The 27,496-nt window shown below is 41.2% G+C and overlaps 1 protein-coding gene and 3 non-coding genes across 7 annotated transcripts; all 4 read left to right on the top strand.

Annotated features, from left to right (window-relative positions):
* Nucleotides 1-343: 343 nt before the first annotated feature.
* Nucleotides 344-417, top strand: trnat-cgu (transfer RNA threonine (anticodon CGU)). Its single transcript has one exon. It is a non-coding gene; the product is annotated as a tRNA-Thr (tRNA).
* A 245-nt stretch (nt 418-662) lies between these two features.
* trnat-cgu (transfer RNA threonine (anticodon CGU)) lies at nt 663-736 on the top strand. The gene has a single exon. It is a non-coding gene; the product is annotated as a tRNA-Thr (tRNA).
* A 430-nt stretch (nt 737-1,166) lies between these two features.
* trnat-agu (transfer RNA threonine (anticodon AGU)) lies at nt 1,167-1,240 on the top strand. Its single transcript has one exon. It is a non-coding gene; the product is annotated as a tRNA-Thr (tRNA).
* Nucleotides 1,241-3,819: 2,579 nt separating this feature from the next.
* Nucleotides 3,820-25,593, top strand: LOC101160259 (TBC1 domain family member 12). 4 transcript variants are annotated; one of them, XR_013647781.1, is made up of 14 exons: nt 3,820-5,333; nt 14,443-14,578; nt 19,500-19,612; nt 19,725-19,807; nt 19,894-20,011; nt 20,443-20,549; nt 21,258-21,341; nt 21,639-21,733; nt 21,806-21,877; nt 22,014-22,142; nt 22,315-22,424; nt 23,241-23,499; nt 23,584-23,724; nt 23,841-25,593. XR_013647781.1 is itself a non-coding variant. In XM_011484156.4 (13 exons), exons 1-13 carry the CDS (start codon nt 4,171-4,173, stop codon nt 23,653-23,655), a joined length of 2,541 nt encoding a protein of 846 aa, XP_011482458.1. In that variant the 5' UTR covers nt 3,820-4,170; the 3' UTR covers nt 23,656-25,593. The 4 variants fall into 4 exon arrangements, 2 of the variants coding, with proteins under 2 accessions (XP_011482458.1, XP_011482457.1); XR_910095.4 differs by having other exon boundaries at nt 19,497-19,612; XM_011484156.4 differs by having other exon boundaries at nt 23,584-25,593.
* The last annotated feature ends 1,903 nt before the right edge of the window (nt 25,594-27,496 follow it).

The following is a 27,496-nucleotide window of genomic DNA, read 5'->3' as shown; positions in this document are numbered from 1 at the left end:
AAGCGCCTGTCTCGTAAACAGGAAATCCTAGGTTCCAATCCCAGCAGTACCTCTTAAGAAAAGCATCACATATGTGTCAGCGTTAGTCCATGCTGAAATCAAAACTCTCGTAGTAGAAAAGTGTTAAGATTTGCCATTAATGGATAATCACTGATGTTTTTTAATCAGTTTCTTTTCTTTTTTCTAATTCTTACTTTAATTTTTTTCAAAAACCTTTATGGCATTACAAAAAACTTTAGAAGACAGGCGATTTTGCCTTAAAATGTATGTATACCAGATATGAAATTTGGTGTCATTTGATGTATTCAACGAATGTCAAAGACCATTTACATCATAGTTGTCAGGCACTGTGGCTTAGTTGGTTAAAGCGCCTGTCTCGTAAACAGGAGATCCTGGGTCCAAATCCCAGCAGTGCCTTGTCATAAAGCTACTCCTTTGATTAAATGTTCAGACTGAAGCAAAAATATTCCACATTAACAGACTTTACCAATTGCTTTTAATTCCAAAGTTGTAAATAATTATGTTTCAAATACATTTAGAAAAACTAAAAATCCTTAGAAGGCAGGCAACATTCCCTTAAAATCAGTGTCTACCGAACAAAATCATTGGAATCATTTGATATATTTAGCGTTTATGAACAACCATTTTCTTTATTGTTATCAGGCGCTGTGGCTTAGTTGGCTAAAGCGCCTGTCTCGTAAACAGGAGATCCTGGGTCCAAATCCCAGCAGTGCCTTGTCAAAAAGCTTCTACTTTGAATAAATGTTCAGACTGAAGCAAAAAGGTTCCATATTGATACACTTTACCAATTTCTCTTAATGGAAAAATTGTAAATACGGTTATTAATTATTTTCAAATACATTTAGAAAAACTAAAAATCCTTAGAAGGCAGGCAACATTCCCTTAAAATCAGTGTCTACCGAACAAAATTCATTGAAATCATTTGATCTATTTAGAGTTTATGAATAACCATTTACTTTATTGTTAACAGGCGCTGTGGCTTAGTTAGTTAAAGCGCCTGTCTATTAAAAAGAAGATACTTGGTCCTTGGTCCAATCCAAAATCCCAACAATTTTGGCTTAAAATGAATGTGTACCAAAGAAAAAAATGTAAAATCATTTGATGTATTCAACGATTGTGAAAAACCATTTAATTTATTGTTGTCAGGCACTGTGGCTTAGTTGGTTAAAGTGCCTGTCTAGTAAACAGGAGATCCTGGGTCCAAATCCCAGCAGTGCCTCTAAAGAAAAGCATCTCATGTGTACCAGCATATCTGCCCATGCTGACGTCCAAAAACAAAATTTTCCTGGAGAAAATATCAAAATATACCATTACAGAAAAATTCTTGTAAGTGCATGCCAGTATAGGGCTGCACACTGCTATATAGATTTGCACAATTGGACATGTATGTACATGTCTACAGAAGGGTGCACATGTAAGATAAAGCCTATATAGGTATGTACAATCAGGACCATAAATATTTAGACAGAGACACATTCTTTCTAATTTTGTTTCTGTACATTACCACAGTGAATTCGAAATAAAACAACTCAGATGAAATGAAGGGATTGGGTTAAAAAATGCTTTGGTTTTTCACATTTTTATGCAATCTTTTTGTTCAACCCATTCAATAAAAGCTGAAAGTCTGCACTTCAATGGAATTTGAGTTGTTTTGTTTCAAATTCACTGTGGTAATGTACAGAAACAAAATTAGAAAGAATGTGTCTCTGTCCAAATATTCATGGTCCTGACTGTACATGCATGCCTATACAGGGGATGGCACGTGCACATTTACAGTGGTAAAAGTTTTTATTCAGCCACCAATTGTACAGGTTCTCCCACTTGGTGTCTGTGATTTTCATCATAGGTAAACCTCAACTATGAGTGACAAAATGAGATAAGAAATCCAGAAAATCACATTGTCTGATTTTTAAAGAATTTATTTGTAAATTATGGTGGAAAATAAGTATTTTATCAATAACAAACAAGCCAGATTTCTGGCTTTCACAGACCTGTGACGTCTTCTGTAAGAGGATCCTCTTTCCTCCACTTGTTACCTGTATTAATGGCTCCTGTTTGAACTGGTTCTCTATATAAAAGACACCTTTCCACAACCTCAAACAGTCACACTCCAAACTCCACTATGGCAGAGACCAAAGAACTGTCTAAGGACACCAGAAACCAAATTGTTGACCTGCAGCAGGCGGGGAAGACTGAATCTGCAATAGGTTAGCAGCTTGGTGTGAAGAAATCAACTGTGGGCGCAATTATTAGGAAATAGAAGACATACAAGTCCACTGATAATCTCCCTCCATTTGGGGTTCGATCACAAAAACGGTGAGCCAAAATCCCACATCTACTGAATGACATGCAGAGAGCTGGGACCAAAGTAACAAAGGATACCATCAGTAACACACTACGCCGCCAGGGACTCAAATCCTGCAGTGCCAGACTTGTCCCCCTGCTAAAGCCAGTACATGTGCAGGTCTAAAGTTTACTAGAGAGCATTTGGATGATCCAGAAGAGGATGGGAGAATGTCCTATGGTCAGAAGAAACCAAAATAGAACTTTTGGTAAGAACTCTACTCATCGTGTTTGGAGGAGAAAGAATGCTGAGTTGCATCCAAAGAACACCATACCTACTGTAAAGCATGGGGGTGGAAACATTAGGATTCTGGGCTGTTTTTCAGCAAAGGGACCAGGACGACTGATCTGTGTAACAAAAAACACTGTTACAGGGCTGAAGGCTGGACTTAGAATCAAATATGATTTACTTACTATAAGTTGTATAACACATGGAACAGATGATTACCAAGGAATTAGGAGAATAAGTTTCAAAACCTTTTTTAGAATGAACAGAAGTTAGATTGGGCAGCAAAAGCATTGAATCCAAAACAAAGCCACAAATTAATTTCTAATTATTTGGGGTATTTCATGCATAAGGTGGGAAAACATATTCTGAGGGGTTCAGTAGTCCCTTGTCAGATCCAATGCTCAAATACACAAATAGACTCAAAGTACACCAAATTCAGAGAATTACTCTTCTATTCAATTATAAGGCAAAATCAAATTACTTCAAGTAAAAAAAGAAAAAGAAAAGAAGAACTAAAATGCAAGATTTATTGTACAAAGCCACTATATATTGTCAGCATTTTAAAGAACTCTTACAAATTGAGTTGGGTAAAAGTGCTTTTGTGATAGGAACAGTAAAACGTTGGAATTATATTTTTAACACTAACTTATTTGTTGTTGTACACATATAAGTAGGTATTAATTAAATGTATTTGACTTAATCACTTTAATATTTGTGATGTATTACATGAAATGAGAAATACATGTATGTATCGGTTCTGGACATGTTCGTTATGACTAAAAATCTTTGGTGCAAATGGTGAAAAGGCAAAAAGTCATTTACTTGTTTCTGAATGTCTTCAAATCTTATTTCTTAGCATTTGAAAATGCTAAATACAGCAAAAAAGCAAATAGTATCATTGAGTATATTACTTGATAAATGTTGTTTTAACTATTTGCTCCATTTTGATTTAACTCCATATTGATTTAACATGTTGCTTCAAATTGTTTGAAAAAATCAAAATAGCTTTGTATTTTTGTTATTGATGTTTGTTTTTGTACCTATTCAGGCTGTTATAATACAATAATAATTATTATATTTCCCCCGTTGTTTAATTTTTATAAATGAAAATAATTTTGTAAGATTTTAAGTTGGAACCGCCCACCCCCCAAACTAAAAACATTTTGCAGTTATATAGAATGACCGACAGGTGTCAGTAAAAAACCCTTCAGCGAATCAAAACAAGCAGAGCGAGTTAGAACGCTGACGTCATTGTTGGGGAATTTTCAAGATGGCGCCTGACTGTGAGAGGAATGCCGCTGCAGCAGAAAGCTGATCGTTTCTGGGTTTAGTTTATCCTCCGCCTCCGGGCGTCTTCGCTCCCACGGTCGGGGAAAACATTTGTAGATTCACAACCCGGAGATGCTTCACTTCCGTGCTGCACGTTAGCTAACGCTGAAATAGCACCGGCTAAGATGGTAGCCACGTCCTCGGAGAACGACACAAACAGCCACTGCGGAGCTCGGCCGTTGGGGCCGGACGACTCGTCGCAGGGATTTCTCGCGGGGCCCGAAGCACGCTTGGCGGACTGAGAGGTCATGGAGGTGACGGGGAAGAACGGAGGTTCGTTCGGGATCGACTGTAATGTAGTAGAGGAGACGGCGGGAGGACCAGGCGGAGCGAGGAGGCTGTGTCACTCCGGGCTGCTCGCCCGTGTCAGCGGGGGTCAGGAAACTGCTAAGCCTCCAGCTTATGCGACCGAGAACGGGAGGAATGTAAACAGAGACCCCTCCCTGCCGCCGGCTAAAATCATGCTGGACCTGGCGGAGCGGCTGCTGCCGGGACAGCTGATCGACACCTGCGTGATTTCGGGGGTTTGCGGAGGCCTGAACGGGTTTAGTGAATCTACCGGTCTAGAGGAGCAGCTGGAGGAGGGGGGTCACGGAGAAAGAGGAGATGGGAGCACAGAGACTTCCCCCGCAGCTGCGCTCCTGGACCAAGACCAACAGGTCCAGCACATCGCAGCAGAGAGCAGAGGCGAGTGCCTGGTGGAAGAGGGCTCCGTCCGGGCTTTTGCTCCCCTCGATCGACCCGCGTGCGCGCGGATGCACCCGGGCTGCATTGCGGTCAACATGTCCAACGGGGTCGCTGACTGTCCCGGGGAGGTCAGCGCGGATTGTGAACCGTTTCTGGGTCACGGACACGCTTCGGAGCCGTGGGAGCTGAGAGTAGCCAACGGCGGTTTGCATCTTCTGGGAAACTCGCCGGGGTCCGGGCTGAGTCTCAGCGGGCATCCGCTTCCTCCAGCCTCGGGAGAAGACGCTCCTTTCGCGTCAGAGCTCCTCGGTCTCTGCAAGCCGCCCCTCTCCCTGGAACCCTGTGACAAAATCCCCTCACCCAGCCCCTCCACCTTGTCAGATCCATACAGTGACAGCCCGCTGTCTGAGCCCCCCATCCCGGGCGAAGAGGAGGAGGAAGATGGGGAGCCCGCTTACCTCCGGGCCCCCATCAGGCCGCAGAGTCTGAGGACTAACCTCAACCTCGCGGTGTCCCTCAGCTGCGACGCCACCCCACTGTCCCCGGAGGAGGATGGGGGCTTTTATTTTGAAAATGAGGTGTCGGAGGAGTACCTGCGGAATGTTCTGGAGGGGGGGCGGCGGCAGAGCGCCCCCGACAATCTACCGGACCGGAGCGAGCAGGGCGCCGGCACGGAGCAGAAGCTGCTGCCGAAGAGGTTCGGAATCGCAGATTTCTTCACCAGGTAACCCCACCCACCACAATAAAACACTCCTCAGACTTTTATTTTAATGGCTGAACCTTTTCACAATAAAGGCAAACGGAAGCACGTGATTAAAGCCTGAAAAACATTCATTCAAAGGGGAAAAGATGGGAATTTATGCTGCCCCCCCCCCCCCCCACACACACACACACTTACACACACATCCACACAATATTATAAAACATTCTGCTGACATATTTTTTTAATGCTGAACCTTTTCACAGTAAAGGTAAGCTGAAACGCCTGATCAAAACCTTCAAAAGTTTTGGGGGCTTTTCGGGGAGCCCAGTCTGCATTCCCCCATCTCATTTGGACACAGACAGTGTCTGGTCCGGATGTCCTTAAATCTGCAGCTGCAGTGTGGATCTGCATTTGCAGAGCAGCCGGAGTCCATCTGCAGACGTGGCAGACAGATCAGATGTTTTTAACTCTTTGTTTGTTTGAGAAGGAGCGCTTTGTTGAGCTTCTAACTTCTAATTTGGATTCTGATCTGCTTCTTCTGATGGATTCATGTCCTTAGGATTGCTACAGACTCTTAAGCTGACGTGTTTCTGCAGGAGAACCTGTTTGGAGCCAGTTTTAGTGGCTGATTGACTTTCACTTCTGCATTTGTTTGTTAAAAAAATGCAGATTCCCTGAAAGCAGCAGGCTGTAAAAGTGAAAAAACTCCTGAGTCACTTCTTGACCTAAATGGAAAAACTTTCTTTCATAGGAAAAAAGATTTAAGTCTTTGTTGAAGGAAAATATGTCAGAAGTTCAGCAGCCGGCTCCCAAAGAAGTCGGTGTTTTGGAGTAATGAAGGTACTTTGATGAATAAACGTTTTTCTTTTGATGTGTTTTTGCGCTGTCGTTCATTCGGAGGTTTTTGTGGCACACCGTCACTATTTCTCAGAAGGGAAACAAAGCTAAAATGCAGAAGCAGCGTAAAAATGTCCACGTTCACTGTTTCTGTTGTCACAACATCTCAGGAAAACTGACTCAAACGGATCTCGTACTCAACAAGCTTCAGTTGGCGTCTTAAAGGGAAATAAACACGGGCTTATCCTTCTCTGATGGCTCTCAGGGTTCGGCAGGTGTGGAAGCTCACCTGAACTCTGATGAGTTTGTCCATGTGCTCACAAATGTCTTTCATCTGATCAAAGATCGGATTAGAATTGAGGTGTGTACATGGGCGCTGAAAAAATGTATCCCATTATAACAAACGCTTACATTTGCCACACGATTGATGGAAATTAATCATTTTGGCATACGCAGAACTATTTAAAATACCAGAAACCGACGCAGACGAAGTAGTAGATCTGTTGTTACCAAACATGGATGCTCTATTCATGTAGCAAGTGTACTTTTATTATTTGAAAGTGACTGTTTGGCACATAATGTTGTAAATACGTGTTGCCAGCTCTAAATCCTTCTTTGCCAGACCGACCCGGAGGAGGGGTTAGGGTTGGATGCACTTAAAAAATGTGTGGGCAACGCAGCAATGGGCATCTTGGCCCCACGTAAATACGTGCGGATGACATCAGCCTTTGTTTTGTAATTTTGAGAGTGCAGAGTGGCATTTCCGCATTCAAAAGCCGCTTCCGGAGCTCTCACATCACAAAAAACCAGAGCAGGAGTCCCCCCCCAGTTAGTATAAATAGTTTACATGCACCACGATTGGATCAACAATCGGCATAACCAACCAGTCTTGATCGGAAGGAAAATTTGATCCGAACGAGTCTGATCGGGGCAGAGTATTCCACATGGCGTTTTTACATGATGTGTTTTAAATTCTGATCAGGCGTTAATTCAGATTACTTTTGTCCGTGTAAATGCAGCTATTGTGACCAGGAGAATAAAGGTCAGAGCAGAACTAATGGAGAAAAGACCATCAAGAAGAAGTTGAAAATTTTTGGTTGGTGTCGGGAAGTGATCGTCCAGATGTAAGAGGTCTTTCCGGGTTTCTACTTCCTGTGTTTCCCCGTCCTGGTCAGAGCTGGTTTTAGCTGTTGGAACTGCGTGATTCTTCCGGTGCTTTGGTCCACTTCAGTTGGTGGTTCTCTCCAGAGAGCGCCATGTGTGAAAGCAAACCCAAAAAAAGGGCAGGTGGGATATCACCCAACAATCCTGTCTATTTGGACCAAGTCTTTGGGACTGTTTTAGAGTCTAGGAGATTTGGTTTGAAGCTTTAGGAGAAAAGTCTGTAAACGTTTATTCAAGTTTTCCTGGAAACTCTAGATGTGAGCTTCATGGATGAACTTGCAGGAGGATTACGAACAGGTCTGTTAGTTTGAACCAAAAATATCAAACAAATGTGAAGCAGACTGACTTCTGAGAATATTTCTGCTGCTGCAACATATCTAAAGAAAAAAATACTAATTCTTGGTGCTATCTTTTTCAGGATGCAATTTTCTCTCATCATATTGAGATTCACCTTTTGGGCTCATACTGTTTCTCCAATTTTTTTATTTTTTATCTTAATTGTGCACTTTGTTCTGCTTCCCAATTGGCTGTTGACCTTGTCAGTGAATCCATGCCAAGTCTCCTGTTTAGAATACTTTCAGCTTGATAAATCCACATACCAGTAAATCTTTGATCATGATCAGATCTTTTCTTTCTATAATACTGGACTTATTTTTGTATGAAAAATTGAACTTTGAGAGTTTAAACAAGAGAGAAAAGTGTGAAAATGTTCATGTTTGTCTGAGAAAAAGTGTAGAAAGTGTGTAGTGAGGAGAGGTGCAACGGATCACAAAACTCATGGTTCAGATCGTGTCACGGTTTTAAAGTTAGGAAAAAAAATATATAACAAGATACAATTTTACAAATTTAGTTTTGAAAAGCTGCGAAACAAATATATTTAATAAAGCATATAAAGTACTTCAAAACACACAGATCACATCAAAACATGTGCTTATTGAGGCTTATGTATAAAAACACTCAGAACATCTCTGAACTCAAGATATTCCTATATATAAAAAAACTCAAGATGCCCATAAAACAAAAGTGCATTCTGGTGTATTTTGAAAAAAAAAGATAAAGAAATAAAATGTATATAAAAAGTAAGACAAGCAAGGCGTGCCAGAAAACCCCCTCTCAGTGGGGGACAGGTGTAGCAGCGTTTTTCTCCTGCCTCAGACAGCAAGTCTTCAAACTGGGTTCCATAGACACGGAAATACCACCTAAAACCAACATCATTCATTTACTGGGGGAGTCTTATTGATCTCATGAATCCAGACACGGATTCAAGGTTTTTGTAGAGCTCTTCAAAATAATTAAACTTGCTTGTGTGTTCTTAAGATCCACAGTTTGACCTTCTAAAAGCTGAGGAGAACCTCAGTAAACTGAAGCTTCATTTCAAGGATTATGTGAGTTTATCGTCTCACTTTGAAGGAGGCTGTTCTTTCTTCATACTTCATGTCCAGTTTCAGTTCCACATCCAGCTTTGCTGAGTCTTTCAGGGAAAGAGGAACAGAGAAGTTCTGAACAAGCATTCATGGGTAGTTTTCATGGGTCCACATGTAACTGCGCTGTCTGGGGTCTCCTCCACGCTGTAGTCTGAACCGAGCAGCAGGGGGACTTCCTGCATTTAGTTATGTTCCAGCTGGAAATGTAAGCAGGAATAATTCAGTCGGCCTGGGGGAGCTTTAACTTTCTGCTGTCAGTCTTGTAAATGTTTAATCCTGAGGCCTGCAGCTCTCTGATCATCACCACAGCTTTACTTGACTCTTTCTTCCAGGTTCTGAATCATACAGCAGAACTTTGCTGCAAATAAACCCACATTACCAACCCTCCACCTCTGTGCTTGACAGTTATACTAAGATGTTCTTGTCATTTGTGCTGTTTTCTGGCAATTTTCTATTTTACAACAGATAATGAACATGAACTTATTTTAAATTAATCTGACGTTTTTAATAAATGTAGTGGACTTTTAAAAGCCTTATAAATTAAGGATGTATTCAGTCTGGGAAAATCTTTTGTTCCGGATGGAGTCCGCTTAATTTGGTCCAGATCGAGTCCTGAACCTTGCGTTTGGTCTGTATTCAGACTGGCATCAAATGGACCATTCAGTTACAGACCAAAGCTTATAAACAAAACCACGTTACCAAAGATTTCTTCAGTCATTGGCCAGGAACTACAAGGACGGGTCAAAACAACAAGAAAAAGACGGAAACATAATCCTTAGGGATAGTTAATTTATTAAAACTTTATGTCATTTACCAGTTTTGAAGGTCGGGACCAACACTTTAAACTTAGTACTTAAGTACTTGTATGCTGCAAGGCGGTAACTGGCAAGGATACGTGCCGTGTGTTTTAACTCGGAGGTTGCTAGAAACTGCAGTGATGAGGAGACTTTGGGTTTGAAAGTACGCTAATAAATGTTTATGACATAGATTGTCGGGAAAGCTGTAAGAAGCAATGTGTGTTGCATTGAAAATGCTTAAATGAGTCTAAATTCCTCCAACCACATTTCAATGAGTGGTGTTTTTAAAGGGCCTGTATCACGCTGTAAGTGTATTATAATGTTCATTCCTAACAAAAACAAACCCTAAAGTGGCATTTTGATCCATATGTCTGAGTATTCTTCTAAAAACCTGCGCTCTGAGCACCAGCCCCTCCCAAACCATGGATGCATCCACTTGTAAACGACCAGATCCATGGATGTCCTCGTAAATGGATTATTGTTTTGATTCATTTAAGGTCTTTTCTGAGTGGATTTCTCCTAAACTTGCTGCAGGAACACAGACCTTAATTTACATCTTGGTGAATATTGACTGAAAAGCTCCCACAGTTCACTTTTGTTTTTGTCCTGCAGAGGCTTCTGCTTTGTGCGGGCTCCTTTTAGCATGTCAGAAGCATCTCAGGTCCACGTCTCCTCCGTTTCTCTGCAGCTGCAGGGACATTCCTGTTTCCACGAGTTCTGGTTTGGGTTTGGACCTGCGCCTTGACAGCTGGTGTGGATGTCTCAAAGGAAACTCAGAGGAAGCTGCATGGGGGCTTGTCACGTGATCCTCTCTGGCTTCAAGTCAATGTTAACTTTTAAAGTAGAACAGCAGAAGGATGTTTTATTATTTAAAGGATTAATGAAGGCCTCCTACCTTACTGTTGTTACTTATTTACAGACAAAGACACCTCTCTGAATCTGATCCCAGGTGGGGAAAAAATCCCTTTGAGTTAGAAGCTGAGCAGAGAGATGACAAACACTCCTAACTGTCTGAAAATGACATTTTTTTCAAGTGTTTTAAACGAAGCCAGAAACCAAAGATGCTGCTGCCAGGACAATCATAGCCTTGAGATTAAAGGAGGCTCCTTCTGCTCAGCTGGAGCTTCAGACTCTCACGTCTCACAGGGTTCCACATGTTTGGATGTTTGAAACCCAGAAAACCAAGCGGATTCTACTCCAGACAGCTGAAGCATTATGTCTGTCAGAACTGCCATTAGGTAGGTCTACGGGCTGTCTTTGGGTGAAAAATGGGCAAACCTGTACAGGAAATTTCAAAATCGTAAACTCTATGTTCATGCACTGTATTTTACGGACTATAAGGATTATATAGGTGTATTAAGCGAGAAAAAAGAGTCAGACATCAGTCAGTCAGTCAGACTTTATTAACATGTTTGCAGTAACCTGTTTGTAACACGCTACACGTTAGCCATGGTAGAAGCCTTAGCGTATTCACAATACCTGTAACTCCCAACCTTGTTTGCAGCATGTAAAAAAGTTCATGTAACATGTAACATGTAAAAAAGCCCAACACCGCTACACGTTAGCTGCATTTAGGAGGAACTCTTAGTGTGGTAGAAACATTTTGGGGGAGGCGTTCATTGACACCAGAGTCCTATAAACCAGTAGTGAAGTAGAGCGCTCTATAGAAAACAGACAGCAGGAGTAAATCCTCTGGATCCTATTAGTCCTGCAAAGATTTTCCACTTTCTTGCAAAAGTTTCTTGCACAAGTGATACTTTTTGCTTTGCCTAAACTGTCATAACTAAGCGTGCAAGGATAGTTTTTTCTTTTCAGATGTGTCATGTTGCTGCCACTAGGTGGCAGGCTCCAAGTTGTGTTTTTCTTTTCTTTTCTTTTCTTTTTTTTTCCACTTTTCAGTGCTGTTGTTCTTTTGTCTCTGCAGACAGAGATCTTTTGTTTGGGATGAAAATAATGAGGGCTGCCCAGTGCAGCTGCACTCTTTGCGTCTTTGTTTTAAGAATATTGGTCTTCTCTGTGTTAGAAAGGTTGGTTGTCACATCTATCCATCCTGGCTCTATCTTAGCCCCAGCTCTGCAGACAAAACAAATCTTCTTTTGGGGAAACGGCATCTGTTCCTGTGAACTTGGAGCTGTTTTAGAGCAGTTGACCTATAATAATTCTTTTTAACCAAAACAATAGCATGAATAGCAAAAAACAACTACAAAAGTGCTTTTATAGAAAAGATAAATGCATAAAACCTAATCTTTTTTGTCTCATCTATATGCAAATTGCATATACCGGTAGATGTGAAATCTGCAAAGTGCATTACTACTAATAATAAACCAAGTGTTGATGAAGAAGAGTAGAAATTCTTTAATACAAATTTTCTGTTTTAATTTGCATAATTTAAAACTCAGAATTCTGTTAAAAATGTTAAATTAGCTTAAAATTAAGTGACTTCTATAGTAAAAACAATAAGGAATGAAGGAAAAATGTAAAGTTGCTTAAAAAATTCTGATTTTGTTAAAGTTACATGCATGACTTTTGTTGTAAACTGTGTTACTTTTAAATAGCACTTTTAAGAATAAAAATAATGAGAAACGGTGTTAAAATTGCCATGTGCAGGGCTCCAGACTCACTTTTTTCACTAGGAGCACAGTGGCCCCCAACTGAAAATTTTAGGGGCACAATCAAAAAAAATTTAGGGGCGCATACCGTAAATCAACATGCTAACCAAATCTACTAATTTCCACTGTATTATAAATAAATACTTTAATAATAGATGCATAAATTACGATGCGCTGTTTCAAATTCAGTGTCACATTTTAATCTGCAACAACAAGGTAAACTGACAGAAGAAGGTAAACTGTAAAAGAACGGGCGATGTTCACTGGAGATCAGAACAATCGATATAGATACCTGAGATCAGAGAGAGGCTCAAAAACTGATGGAAATTTATCTTGGTGACACCAAATAAGTGCAGCCAAGACGCACAATAAGCGTGTTTGAGATCACCCAGGTGGACGCAACGCTGCGCAGATCACCTGGTGTGTGACATATATTTTTGTTTTTGCTCCAACATCACCTGTCAATCATCACAAAAATATCAGGAGAAAGGGGCGGGAGCAGCAAGGCCCCAACCTACCGAACGCAGCTGGAAATTTAGTACTGAACTGACTGAAAGCTGCCATATGACTACAAACAATGCATTATGGGACATCTGTCCTGATGGTTTTTGTAGTTAAGTGAGAAATTGAAATAATTTAAAATACCAATTGATTAAAAATAGGCTACATCCATTACAAAACATTCAAATAAATATAAAATATATAATAACACAGATCATACTAAGGGGGAGAGGAATATTAAAACTAAATTGAACTGAATTGAACTCCAACTTCCTGTTCTCCTTCAGTCTCGCTGCAGATTCGCCATCACCATTCGCCATCGCGACTGAATTTTACATCCAGTCGCACACTCTCAAATTTTGGTCGCAAAATGCGACCAAATGGTCGCAGTCTGGAGGTGTGTGGCTGAATATTTGCTGCAGTATTGAACTTTTATCAAAGGCTAAATAAAATATTACAGGTTATATTGCAGCAGTATCTGCATGACTGCTGAAAAGCTGCCAAAAAAATGTAAAAATAATGAAAACAATACTTGCAAAAAAGCCTACAAGTTATGAATGGACAAGAAAACTCAGATGCTGAAACATCTGAAAATGTGTTTGATGACAAATATTATAAACTAGGAAGTGGCTAAAAATATGGTAAACAGTTGGTGCTAAATAACACATTAAAATGTTCAATTTGATTGCTAAATAGCTTAAAATGTTGTATGATTTAAAAAAAATAAACCTAATAATGTTAAATAATGCAAAGAAATGTTGCTAAATCAATCAATTGAATATTATTCAAGTTGCATGCTCCAAAAGAAATCTAAAAATGTAATTTGTTGAATAAATGTTAAACTAAATGAACAACAAAACTCAAATACTTGAAAGCCTGAATTGTGGCAAATTCAATTAACTGCTAAATTATAAGAATATATTAAGTGCTTAATCTAGTGCTAAATTCAATGTTAAATCCAGTTCCAACTCTAGCGCTAAATCCTGTCCTAAATTAAATCCTAACTTTAGTGCTATATCTTTTTTTTTTTTTTTTTTTTAACTTGTTCTGTCCAACAGCTGAGCAAACAGATTAGAGCTGAAGGCTTTTTGTATTGGACAGGTTTTACTATCACAAAAAGAGGTTATATAGTTTCAAGAAACTAGAGTGTAGATTTGTATAAACCCCTTTTTGTCGTATTTTTTTTATTTTATTTATTTGTTACATTTAGTGTGTGTGGGGAGGGAGAGGGGAAGAATGTGAGGGGAGGGTGGAAGAGAGTAAAAGGAAGAAAGGTGAAAAGGTGGGGGATACAAGCACTGATTTGAATAAGTTATTATTTTAAGCTGTAACATTTATACCAGATCTGCTGGAAAGACGAATGTTACATCAAAGGTGAAAATCTGACACTAAGATGAGCGAAAAAAAAAAAACTGTCCATCAATACACTGTAGGTAAGGAGGAGGGATGAAGCAGACAGGGAGCAGTGTGGCAGTGTGCACGTGGGGGTGGAGATACATGCATGCTGCCGACGTGAACCGTGTGTTCATAAAGGGAGCCAGATCCTACCCAGCCAGACCAGCCAGACCAGGAGAGGGGAGGAGAGCCCCCCAGGCCTTTAGTGCTATATCTAACGGTAGATGGTTAGAGGCACTTTTGTGGAGAAAAGATTTCCGCGTTCAGTAATCAAAGGTTTTGGTTCTATCATCGATAAGCACACGAGTTCATTGTCTTTTTCTAATGATTAATTTTAATATTGGTTTGAATGATCAATGAATATAAAACAATGAGGTCTGATGATTGTCTCTTTTTCATTCAGGAGCCTGTTTTCTAAGAAATCCAAAGATCCTAAGGCAGTATCCCACAATGCATCAGGGTGGCGACTCTTTGGGAAGACGGCAGCGAGAGAGGGCGATCAAAGCAAAGATCTGTGCTCCACAGCGACGATGCAGCAGGTTGGTGTTTTACAGACTTTCTTCTGTTTTGTGTCCGTGAGGCGTTTGGGGAACTTCACAGCCAAACAAAAGCATGACTCGACTAAAAAGAGCCTGCTCACAAGTTCACGTGTGTTTCTACACAAAGCGTTGTGGAGGCAGCTGCGTCTGCAAAGTGCAGGAGTTAACTCAGACCTAGAGCTCAGCTTTAGGTGTTGACGCAAACATCCTCTGAGGGTTGGGACAGACCTGAGAGCAGCTTCAGGGAGTCTCAGAGCAGCAACAGCAAGCTGCAGACTCCAAGCCGCTCAAACAAAACAGTTTGACCTATGATGGTGTCTTCCTCTTGATGAGGATGAGGAAGCTCTGATGAGCCGGTGCTGTCGCTCCTCTGACATCTGCGCTGCTGCAGTTCATCCACTCTAAACTTGAAGGTCTCCAATGATGCAGACAGGAAAGAACTTTACTGAAATATGAAACAAACAAAATCCCCAAACCTTCTTTTATTGCATTTTTAAACGTGTAACATCACAGCTGCTTTACTGACAGTTTTAGGGTCAGATGCAGTCAGAATAGGGGATATCTGTGTGGATGGGGGTTTATATTAGAGACTGGACTGCTGCAGTAAAGTGCTGCAACTGGCCTCAGTGTTGACCTTTGACCTGATTAACAGCTTCTGTGGAGCGTTTTCTGGCATGATGCTAATAGCGTTAGCCTGCATCTGGTTTGTTGGAACATAGGAGGGGATGAGACTCCTAAAAGGATTTACTGAGAGGATGTGGTTGCTAAGCAACCAGAACTGAGTGCCTGCTGTGGAGGGAGGGAGGGAGGGAGGGAGGGAGGGAGGGAGGGAGGGAGGGAGGGAGGGAGGGGGATGTGGTTCACACAGAGCTGCTGCTGTCCTGCAGAGCAGCTGCTCAGCCACACACAGATGCTAATTTACATGTCTTTGTGAGGACTTCTCCATCCTCAAACAAACCTGAGGCTTAAACTGCAACAAGAGTTGGCTTTGACACCCTCATCACAGGGGGTGGGCGCTTAAAGTCACCAGACTGTTTGTTTTCCTCTCGGGGCTAAAATCCATTTTAACATCCATCATTCAACAGGAGCTGGCAGGAACCACCTGCACCCCCCCCCCCCCCCCCCCAGCTCTGTCAGCTGTTCTCTGGCAGCCCCGCCCAGCTCGCTTTGCTCTCATGATAACAGTCGGGTCACTTTACTTTTGAGCAGAGGGGGTCCACATGTGGTTATCTCGAGCCAGAAACTCAGAACGGATCCTAATTTCAGCTAATGGAGCTCCTTTAAATCAGTTCAAGTTTCAGAATAAAACTCTCAAAGAGGCTCCTACATGAAACTACTGGGTCCTCCTGCATGAGACAATTTATACTTCAAATGTTGAAAAACTTTCCTTAAAAATTAGTTGAGACATTTGTAAACATCACATTTATAGACCCACTCTGATCATCTATTGATCTATTTTCAAAGCATTCCCAGTGGTCTTTTAGGGTGTATTCAGACAGGACACATTTGGTTGTCTTAAAGTGAACCAGAGTTCGTTTCCCCCGATAATCCAGAACAAATTCTCAGTCTGAATACACGCACTCTTGGACCCATCTTTCAAGCTGGTCTCCGTTTGTTTCCAGTCGGACTGAGCTCTGGTTCACTCTGCGATTCCTGAGTCAGAATGTAGTCCGTTATCTGAGTGGAACAACTAGACCAAAACGGCCACAGGAGCCGGGCATTGTGACGTAAACAGAGGGTCGCAAAGAAACTTGAAGCAACCACGAGACACAGTAACTCACTGAAATGTGGTTGGATGAATTCAGGTTTACTAAAAGTACTTTTGACCTGATCCAGTTTGCTTCTCACTGTTTTCCTGACAATATGTAATTCATAAACACATAAACGGCGTACCTTCTTATACACTTTCTCAGTGACCGGCTTGCAGCACGCCTCCACCTGACCAAAGTAGCAATAAGGTTTTTGCCTTTCGTTGAAGCAGATGTTAAACATCAATTAGAGATATATAATTGAACTATCCCGACAAGGATTGCAAGGTTCAGGACTCAGTCCAGACCAAATAAATCTGTCTGTCAGGCTGAATACACCCTTAGTTATGATTGGGCCTTTTTTTTAGCCAAAAACAAAAAAAGCTGTGTCATTTTCTAAGACATAATTTCTACCGAACAGCAAAAGTTCATTAGAAATTCTCGTCCGAGTTGTTGACAAGACTGTTGAGGCGGAGCAACCCCTCCCACTGCTGAGGCTCTTTGTTTACGTGTTCTCCCGCTGGCTTACAGCCCTCAGACCCCCGACCTAACATTACCGGTGCAATAAAAATGGCGAACAATATTGAAGCCATGCAACTGTAAAGCAGTGTTTTTCAAACTTTTCTGAGCCACGGCACACTTTAACCTTGACAAAAATCCCGAGGCACACCAGCATCCAAAAATTAAAAAAAAGGAGAAACTCATAGTCTGTCTTGATCTACATTCCCTCCGCAATCTCAGATGCATTTTTGTGATAATTGTGGCAGAAAAAGCTTGAAGCTGCAGCTGTTTTTTCTAAAATATGTAATAAAAGTTAAGTTAGAAGATTTAAAAACTGTTTGATTTGTGTTCATTGTTGTTTCAAGACGTTAAGAGGAGAGACTCATTGTGCGCAGAGACACTGACACTTTAACCTAATGCATCATGGGAGATGTAGTGCAAAAATGGCCGAACGCAGAAAGACGAGCGTCTCTGAGCTTCATGGTTTTTTCACTTTTTCCACGGTCTGACACCAGATTTTGTGGAAAGCTACACCGCTAAAGACGAGCTTTGGCTGGTATTTTTGTTAGAACTGAGCGACTTTATCAGCAGAATTAAGAACAAGGAAGTTAAGACTTTAACCACTTCTGATTGGTCGGCCTGATGACATGTGATTAAGACTCCAAGAATGATTGACGGAGACGGTTAAAGGGGTGGAATTTTTCAGAAAACAGCTGAAGCTGCGGCTAAATTGCGGTACAGTCGTTCTTATCAAAATGTCTTTAATAGAATCTATATATATATATATATATATCTATCGCTCTCTCTATATCTCTATATCTCTCTATACATACCCACATACACACACAGTGTTTGTCGGATCAGGCCTTTGAAGCTTGTTTTCAGTCTCTGGTGAGCCTCTTGTGGGTCATGTTGGGTTCAGTGGACCTTTATCACTTTAGTCTTCCTCCGTAATGAAGCAGGTCTGGAGGTTTTTCTGTTAAATGTTCTCCGAAATCAATTATTTCCTGCCATCCTCATGCATCAAACTGGGTCTGGATCGGCTTCCTCAGAGTTTTGGCAGAGGTGAGGATCAGGAAGTAAAGTTCTTGTGCTCGTCATGCTCTTCCTGTTGGCTGTTTCCTGTTGGAGCATAAGATGTAAATAAAAGCTTGTCCCGGTGTCTTCTTAGACTCATTCTGGCTGTTTTCTGGCATCTGAAGGACCCTCCATTAGAGAATTTTCTGGCCCTATTTTGATGAACACTGATCTGAGTTTTTTATGAATTAATTTTACTTCAAGAAGCATTTTTCAAAATGTTTTTGCAGAAAAGCTGCATTTCCTGTCACTAAATAACACAACACGCAGTATTTCTGGATAGGATTTGAAAGTCTTTATGTTCAGCAGTCTGTTTTAATAGTCACATAGCAGAAAATCATGTGATGTCGAACATCACTGCAAGGCAGGTCGAAGGGAGGAGCTCTGTCTCCCCCTGCTGGCTGTGTTCAGTAATGATCTCAATAAAGTTGCAGAGACATAGCCCTCAGCAGCAACTGAACCCAAACATGAACATTCATCAGTCTGTGTAGACTGGTTGTCCCTCATGTTACATTTAGATCGCAATCTTTCGATTTACTGTGAAGAACTCAATATTTACTAATAGTTTTGGTAAAGAGGATGTCTGGTAACATTAAGGTCAAATCCGAATTCTTCTCTACCCCTACTGCTTCTCTCCAATTGTTGGGGTTTTTGGAGGAGTATGGTTGTCCAAAATAATTCAGGGCTAACCCCTGAGGAGAAGCGTTTATCTTCATGTGGGTGTGCTCTGATGCACAGATGTTTATATTTAAATGTAAGTAATTACCTTGTTTTTGCATGACCTTTTTAAAGTTTTAAGACTGATGTTATGTATTTCTGAGCGCTAGCATTTCTGGGCTAACCTAGCTTGACTATTGATGACGTCATTGATTGGGAAGATTTTTCCATAACTCTCCGTTTGGAGGGCCAAATGAAGGGGTAGGGATAGGGGAAGAATTCAGATTTGGGTTGGGCCTAATTTTTAACACCGAAGGTTTAAGGTGTTGGGGGTGTGAGGGGCTGTAAGCTAACAGAAAAGCAAGTAAACACAGACCTCTTAGGTTAACGGTGACCGTACAGGGGGCGGGGTAGCTCCATGACAACCGTTCTGTCCACAACTTGCAGTTCAATTTCTAATAATAATAATAATAATAAACTTTATTTGTATAGCACCTTTCCAGATAAAAATCACAAAGTGCTTCACAGTACAACACGAAAAAACAACAGTAAAACACAGTATGAACTCTCACTGCTCAAATCACCATTAAAGGACCACTGGGAACCCTTTACAATAGATCAGAGGATGATTGGAGTGGGAGTTTTAGATACAGAAGTAATTGTTTCCAGAAACAAATAAGAGTGAGAGAAGCTTCAGAGTTCATTTCCAGTGGAATAAAGACCAAAACTCCAATAGGAAAACCTAATTATAACAGACGCAGAGCTGAATTTCATTCTCTCATTAAAGGCACAACTAAAGCAGTTTTTTCTCTGTGATACTCAAATCTCATCTTCAGATTCAATTAAAAAACATCTAGAATCCACCACAATCGGAAATGCTCTAACGGAGACGAAGCTCCTTAGCTGTCTCACCAATCTTTGTTTTGTGTTTAAAGCAGGAAGAAGAGGACGACTCTCCGGGTTCTCAGCGCCCCCTGGCTGCAGGAAGGAGGAAGAATCTGGACTTTGAGCCTCTGTCCACCACAGCTCTCATCCTGGAGGACCGGCCCTCGTGAGTGGACCCTTCATTTTATGCCCTAAAGCTAAATGGAATAAAATCTTTGACTTTACATCCAGTTTTGGGATGTTTTTGGTTGAGTATTAAATGTCTGTGTATCCTGCAGGAACCTGCCAGCCAAGTCCACAGAGGAAACTCAGAGACACAAGCTGGAGTATGAGGAGATGGTGGCAGGAGCTAAGAGGAGAGGTACATGTGAAAAAGACACACAAAAAAACAGAAAGATGCCTTCCGAGGACATTAGGACTAAACTCTGCTTCTAATCCGTCCATCAGAGATGAAAGAAGCTCAGAGAAAGAAGCGTCAGATGAAGGAGCGCCACAGACAAGAGGACAGCATCTCCAACGCCATGGTGGTCTGGAACACAGAGATCCTGCCGCACTGGGACAGCATGTGAGCATCAAAGCTTTGCTCTTTTTGAAACGGATTTATGTCCTCGCCTGTTGGAATGGAGAGTTTAGATGTTTGTAAAAATGTGTTATGTGCTAAAAAAAATAGATTTTGGTTCATCAGTAATACTTCAGAAGTGAATCAAAGAATAGTAGAATAGTTCTGCAAAATTACTGCAAATCTATAGAAGCTTCTAAGAGGCTGAAAAGTTCAGGATCCAGACGTCACAATGACAGAACTCAAAACAATTTAAAAAAAATTCAAAATGAGCTTCAAGCAATACAATCAGTGTTTCGGATTTTAACGATGCAAACTTAAAACATATAAAAACCAAAATGGTCACAAAAAATTAGTTTGAGGAAGACTTTAAAAAAGAAAAAATCAGCTATGATTTTGGTGTGACTCATTGCACACTTGTGTGTGTCTGGGTGCAGGAAGGCAACGCGGCGCGTCCGGGAGCTTTGGTGGCAGGGGCTTCCTCCCAGCGTCAGAGGAAGAGTGTGGAGCCTCGCCATTGGCAACGAGCTGAACATCACACCAGGTACACAAATGTTTGCCATTTAAATAAATAAAACAAACACCAGTCTGCAGAACAAAAGCAGTTTGAATCAGGACAAGAGATTCATTTATTTTATACAGAGAAATTTTCTTCAGTAGTGTAATATATATGTGGCCAGCAGGGGGTGCTAAATGATTCAAATCACATGCACTCTTATAAATGACCCTCATATCAAACTAGCTGTTATTAAAGTTGTGCCCCAATCAAAAAACGGAGGAGGAGTTAACAGAACCTAGATTTTATCTTCAAAGAAAGATACATGAACCACACTATTCTGTGAAAACACAGCTTTAAATATTAAATCTTTTATTAATAACTTGAATTTGACCTCTTCCCTCAGATCTACATCTTATGAAATTAATTCATGGTAACTTTGTGGTCCTGTTTGAAACTGATTTATTTCCTCACCCGTCAGAATGAAGAGTTCCAATGTTCTCACCTCTGGAAAATTGTTGTTTCTAAGGGCTTCACATCACATGCCTGTTTAAAAACAACCCTCACATTAAAAAAAAAGAAAAATGGATCCACCAGTTGTTTAGGTATAAAATTGGAGGCTAAACTGTTGAGAAAAACGCAATTAGATCCAGAGATTTGATGCAATGATTTTGCCCGTTGCCTTTTGTTAAGGTAAGGAAATTAGATTGCTTGTGTTTGCATTAATTGACCGGCTGTCTTTATGTTTGTGAGCAGAGCTCTATGAGATCTTCCTGTCCAGAGCCAAAGAGAAGTGGAGAAGTTACAGTGAGACCAGTTCAGTGAACGACGGCGAGAGCGGTACGCCACCATTTTGCTTTTTACTGACTGACGTCTTATAAAATAAAGGTAGACGAGGCCTAATGCTAGCTTTAGTGCTAACTTGTCAAATATACTGAAGAAAGGGCATCATGGGTAAAAAGAAGCAAAGTAACTAAAAGGTGCTGAACGTATGCTGAGGTATTTTAAACCTCTTGACTTTTATTTGTACAAGTGTTTTTTAAAATTGTTTTCATAATGTATTATTGTAGTTTCTTGAAATGTGTAAAGCATGAACTCTGAACTCTGTTTATAACTGAACTAAAACTCTTTGGTCAGACGGAGGAGCATCTCTGGCCGACAGGGAGTCCAGCCTGGACCTTATCAAACTGGACATTTCCAGAACATTCCCCTCCCTCTTCATCTTTCAGAAGGTACCTCCGCCGCATGGATGAGTTTGACAAATCAGTGCAGGTCATGTGACCTTTGACTGTTTCCTCCTGTAGGGGGGTCCCTACCACGACCTCCTCCACAGCGTGCTGGGAGCGTACACCTGTTACAGACCGGACATCGGCTACGTGAGTCTGTCTCTTTCTTTTCAGAGTGGTTCTTTAAGTCGGAAGACTGCAGACATGTTTGCAATGTTACCTGGCAACACTTGAAGCATTCAGGAAATCAAATGTTAGATAAAAAAAAATCCTTGTTCTCTTTCAGGTTCAGGGCATGTCCTTCATCGCTGCTGTACTCATCCTCAACCTAGAGGAGGCCGAGGCCTTCATCACCTTCGCCAACCTACTCAACAAACCCTGTCAGATGGCCTTCTTCAGAGTCGACCACGACCTGGTACTAGACACTCCTTCCACCCTCCTCCTCCTCAAATCTTTCCTTTCCTACAAACAAAAACTCAGACAGTCCGTCTGAAGTCTGCCTCTTTGACTCCAAGGCTCGGCTCTGTTTCGCTCCTGCAGTCTCAGATGTTTCAGTTAAAAGTGACAGAAGCTCTTCTGTGTTTTAGATGCTGAAGTATTTCGCAGCCTTTGAGATTTTCTTTGAGGAGAATCTTCCTCGTCTCTTCGGTCACTTCCAGACCAGCAGCCTGACACCCGACCTGTATCTGATCGACTGGTGAGTTCTGACTCAAACCCTGCAGGACCCCAGCTGAACATTTCTATCAGTCCTTCAAGACTTACAGCCTTGTCAGCTTAAGGAAAGTCTTGATTGTTTTCTCACGCTTACATTTCCTTTTTTTAAGACCCACTCCGATCATCTATTGATCCTTTTTTCAAAGCATTCTCAGTGTTCTTTTAGTTCTGATTATGCCGTTTTTGGCCAAAATAAATGGTCATTTTCTAGAACACAGTGTCCGTAGAGCTATAGTAGTTCATTAGAAATTCCCCTCTGAGTTTTGGGGAGGACCACTGGCACAGAGCAACCCCACCCCCCTTCCCGATGCCCAAAACTGAGAGCTGTTTACATGCTCTCCCGTTAGGTTACAGCTCCGCACACCCCCAACCTAACATTACCCATGCAAAAAAAAAAAATGGCGAGCAAAATTGGAGCTATGCAGTCATAAGGTTTTAATCCAGATTCCAGCTCAGACGGGGAAAACAAAGACGTACATCTATCTATTTGGATGTAAGTGGATGCATCAGAATGGAGCAGAGCAGGAAGTTTGTAGTCCACTCAGCATATTTTCTACAAAACAATTTCATCATTTTCAAACTGCATTTTGCTTTTGCCTGATTCACAATAATTTGAAATAAAGAAGTGCTCAGAAATGCAATTTTAAGCTTAGTTTTCTTCAAAAATATCCCCCTCATCAAAAAAATGTCTCAAGAACATGTTAAAAAAACAACACCACAATTTTTATCTGAGTTTTTTGTTAAAGTGTGCCGTTTAGAATTTAAATTCTGAGCAGAGCGGGGTGTCTGTCTATTTTAGGATCTTCACCCTGTACAGTAAGTCGCTCCCACTGGACGTGGCGTGTCGGGTGTGGGACGTCTTTTGCCGGGACGGCGAGGAGAGCCTGTTTCGGACGGGGCTGGGGATCCTGCGTCTGTACGAGGAGGTCCTGCTGCAGATGGACTTCATCCACATCGCGCAGTTCCTCAGTCGCCTGCCAGACGACCTGCAGGCGCACACGCTCTTCAGCGCCATGGCCAACACGCACATGATCAGCAGGAATCGCCGCTGGGCGCAGGTCTGCCTTGCTCTGACCTTGCGGGGTGAGGATGGGGGGGAGCTTTAACGGCGCTCCTGAGTGACGGTGTCTGTCTCGTTTCAGGTGTTTTCTGCTCTGATGAAGGATGGAAACAAGGAGGCGGAGAAAGGCGGCAGCCCGGCTTTGAGGAGCTAACCCCAGCTCCTCCCATGGCTCTGACCAGGAACGTTTTAGAGGCGGTTGTTGGTTCAACTCCAGCAGATTGTCAGTATTTTTCCACACATGAAGTCTGAATCTTCTGTTTCCATGTTGCCCCCCTCCCAACCCCGACTTCACTGTAGGTGCTAAAGTTTTCTAATGGCTTCAACTTTCTGGTTTAGTCCTCTGCTCCCCCAGTACCCACTAGATTAACCAGCGAGCTCCATTCAAGTGGTTCCAGCTGAGGTGGATCTCATCACAGCGAGGAAGCGCCACTCCAAGCACTTTAATCAGACGGGCGCCCCCTGTCTGCGGTCAGAAGGAAGTGAACTCAAATGAAGCGTCAAACTTCAGGCCTGAAACACCAAAGATGGATCCACAGAAGATCCAGCACCAATCGGAAGTCTTCTCCCCCATTTAAGATCTCACACTCCTGTTCATTCCACAGTTCACCTCCTTCTTTCCACCAGGAATCACGAGCAAACGGAAAAATGTTTCCTTCCCAGAGTCTTCAGACTAAGCCTGCTGCACTTATCTGATCATGAGCGTTTTGAGTGTTCACAATAAAAGCTTGTTTCCAAAAAGGAGCTCAACCTTGTAGGGTACAAAGCAGGTTTTTTTGTGCACAGACAAACTTGAAGAAACAACAGAATATAAAGTTCCTAGTTTGAATCCCTGACAAAACAGGAACTGTGTTTCCACTCTGCTGTTACATTTCCCCGGACTATTGAAAGTGTTACTTCTGATTTTTCACAGGTAGAAAACAATAACTTCACATCATACTATATGTTTTTTTTAAACATTTATTTTTTACTTTAATTAACTTTTCAAACTTACAAAAACTCTTTCATACCAATTTAAAGGAAGGAGCCTTTAAAAAAGGAGCTTCTAAGAGAATGAAAACTTTAACAGTGTTTTATAATTACTTGAAATAATAATTAAAAAAAACATTCACCTCCATCTAAGTGTCCGAGCAGATAAGTTTGAGTATTTTTGTTGGAGCTTCGCTTTAACAACATAAGTGTCTGAGCTTTCCCTGTGACTCCACCCACTCTTATGTGAACCCACAAGGCCAGCAACTTTTTTTTTGAGGGGGGGCTAAATTTTTCCCTCAAAGTTGCTTATTTGTCTCAACATAACCCTACTTTTGTTCAAATGTCTGTAAGCTAAGTCAGAAGTTTACAGAGGAGGCATTTTATTTTGAAATGAAACTGCACCACAATGTTTGGTTGCCTCACAGGTCAGACTTCTGCAACAGACATCAACATGGAGTAGATTGAGCTTAGCATCTGTGTGAGCACGCTAAAGGCGCTGCAGCAAAGTCGCATTTCATCTCCAGTGTTAAAAAAAAAACAACCCAAACTGGAGGAGAGAGCTCTTCTTTGGTTGGAGGCTTTAGCTTCAGAACCACTGGTCCAAGTCTACAGGACACTACGCCACAACAGAATCCTCTGAAGAGTTTTCAGAGCACAATCTGATCCGTTACTTCATTTTTCCCCTAGTGTCCCTGTCTGAAAGAAAGACTTCATGAAGGAAAAGAGTCGGACGTTTTCCAAAAACAGTCAGTGTTGGACTCCTGTCTGCAGCGGTTAAGTGCAATATTGTCATTGGCAGGTGATGCCTCCAGAGCTCTTTATGATTACCCAGAATCCTCTGCTAAAATACTCCCTCTACACTAAAACTATTGCCAACTAACCTGTAGAGATCAGACAAGATTAACACCAGAATTTGCTTCAAAAATTCTTATTTATAATCGTGTTACTGCTTTCTGTAAATCCGTGTAGTTAATTTTTTTGGTCTCATTTTTCTGGACTAACTTTAGTGTACAGTTCTTTTCATAATGCCTTACAGTTGATGTAAATAACTGCATAAATGTTCTGTCTTTTCATATAACAGCCACTAGTTTGATGTGTAAATAAATGTCTCTGCAAACGACTCCTGTCTCTGACTGAATGCAGCCCTGGCTAAAAGATCGCTGTCACTTTGTGCAGACGACGCCGTCGATGTCGCAAAAGGGTCACCTGTGTTTTTATGAATGCATGGGTGACTTTTACGAGAGAACAAAAGATGATCGGAGTGGGCCTTGAATGCAGTCGTCCTGCTTTCGCTCTAATCAGAGAGAGGACTCATCAAGAACAGTGATCTGATGGAATCCAGGGAGAAGAACCTGATCCAAGTTTTTGCTCTAAACAAATTTTCCCTAAAACACTGCAGTTCCGTGATGATCAGGACTTCTGCCTCTGGGTTTCCCTAGGGCTGTGACGATAACCGCATCACCGCATCGGTGATGATCCCATCACCGCACGTTTTTTTTTTGTTAAGTTTTGCATATGGCGCGTGAACGGAGCTATAATAAAAACATTAAACACATTCATCTTTCCTGATCATTGACTTTTTCCACTAGTCCTGTGTTCAGACTTTCCTTCTTTTTTTCAGACTGTTTTCTCCTTCTCTCTCACCGCTCTCTCTCATAGGCGCGCGCTCTCAGTGCCTCCGCGCTGCACGTGCCACGCGGCTCCTTTACACACAGGAGCGCAGGGCCGGCCCTGGTCTTCTGGGGGTCCTAAGCGAAATTTTATTTGTGGGCCCTCTAACTGATCTGCAGCACCAACAAAGCGCAACTGTTGTTGTAATATAAATGAAATATCTCCATTAATACATTTGTGAATTATTGTTGCTGCCGAAGAATTGAATACAGTATATTGCCTGCATGTTGGATGCACATTTAGTGGTGCACAACAAATTTTAAATGCAAAGAAATAAATATGAATGACAAATGCATATAGATATATATTTTTTAATGTAACATTAGGCACTCAACAAATGACATTCACAAAACTCCAACTTATTTAAAACAGCAACTTAACAGAAAATCAAATAACGATAAAAAAATCCAACATAAAGAACACAACAGCTCAATGAGGGGGATTTTGGAAAGTCATAGTCTTTCTCAGTCTGAAAAGGACCTCTCTGCACCAAATCCATTCTTACTGGATCAGAGAGTGTGGTTGGTGATTCAGCTGGACCAACTGGACTGGAGGTTGGTGGAATTTTGGATCCAGTCTGCTCCTCTTCCATAGTCTCTCTTGGAGCCTCTGGAACATAAGATACAGAACTTCAACAAAAGAAAACAGTGAAAAGTAAAACAGTCAAATGTTTCCCTTTCAACAGTAGATGTGGTGACAGAAGTTTCTTCTGTAGCTAATAAACAAGAAATATTATTATAGAATAATCACTGATAAAGCCAATAAAAAGCCAGTTTTTCACAATTTCATGATCTTTTTATACATTTATGAGAGATTTATTGTTTGATTATTTGCATGAGGTGATATTAATTAATTTAATTATGAAGAACTTGGGACTCCATTCTCTTCAGCTGCTGTTTATAAATATAAGGGGTTATGCAGACACTGTTTTTCAAGCTACTTTACATGCTATAAAATTACCTGACAGTCCATCCTTAGTGATGACAAGAACATCTTGGGATGTGGACGCTGCACCTCCTCCAATACGTTATGAGAGCAGAAGAAACTGTCGGCTGAGACGGAACTGTGCAAAACATCATCATTATGTAGAATCAAAACTGCAAAATACAAATGAGAAATTAATGTACCTATTTATAAATAATAAATGTGAACACTAATTTGAGTATAAATGGAAATATAAGCATTTATACACGTCTTTATCTATTATTTTACGTTCATGATTTTAAAATAAGTACATTTATTTTGTTTATCATTTATAAATGAGAACATTTATTTCCTATTTGTATTTGGCAGTTTTGATTCTCCATATTTTATGCCAATGCAAGATTTTAAGACACATTCAATGTTGAAAA

The sequence above is a fragment of the Oryzias latipes genome, chromosome 15 (assembly GCF_053564925.1).
Source record: "Oryzias latipes strain Hd-rR chromosome 15, Olatipes_Hd-rR_3.1".
NCBI lineage: Eukaryota > Metazoa > Chordata > Actinopteri > Beloniformes > Adrianichthyidae > Oryzias > Oryzias latipes.
The sequence above is the reverse complement of the archived record's forward strand: the minus strand, read 5'-3'. Positions and strand labels throughout refer to the sequence as shown.

What these genes read in the sequence shown, in the direction of transcription:
- LOC101160259 (XM_011484155.4), top strand. Translation starts at nt 4,171, where the DNA reads ATGGAGGTGACGGGGAAGAACGGAGGTTCGTTCGGGATCGACTGTAAT. An exon ending in CTGCCGCACTGGGACAGCAT is followed by an intron (nt 20,012 to 20,442) that starts GTGAGCATCAAA and finishes GTCTGGGTGCAG; the next exon opens with GAAGGCAACGCGGCGCGTCC. An exon ending in CCCTCTTCATCTTTCAGAAG is followed by an intron (nt 21,734 to 21,805) that starts GTACCTCCGCCG and finishes TTCCTCCTGTAG; the next exon opens with GGGGGTCCCTACCACGACCT.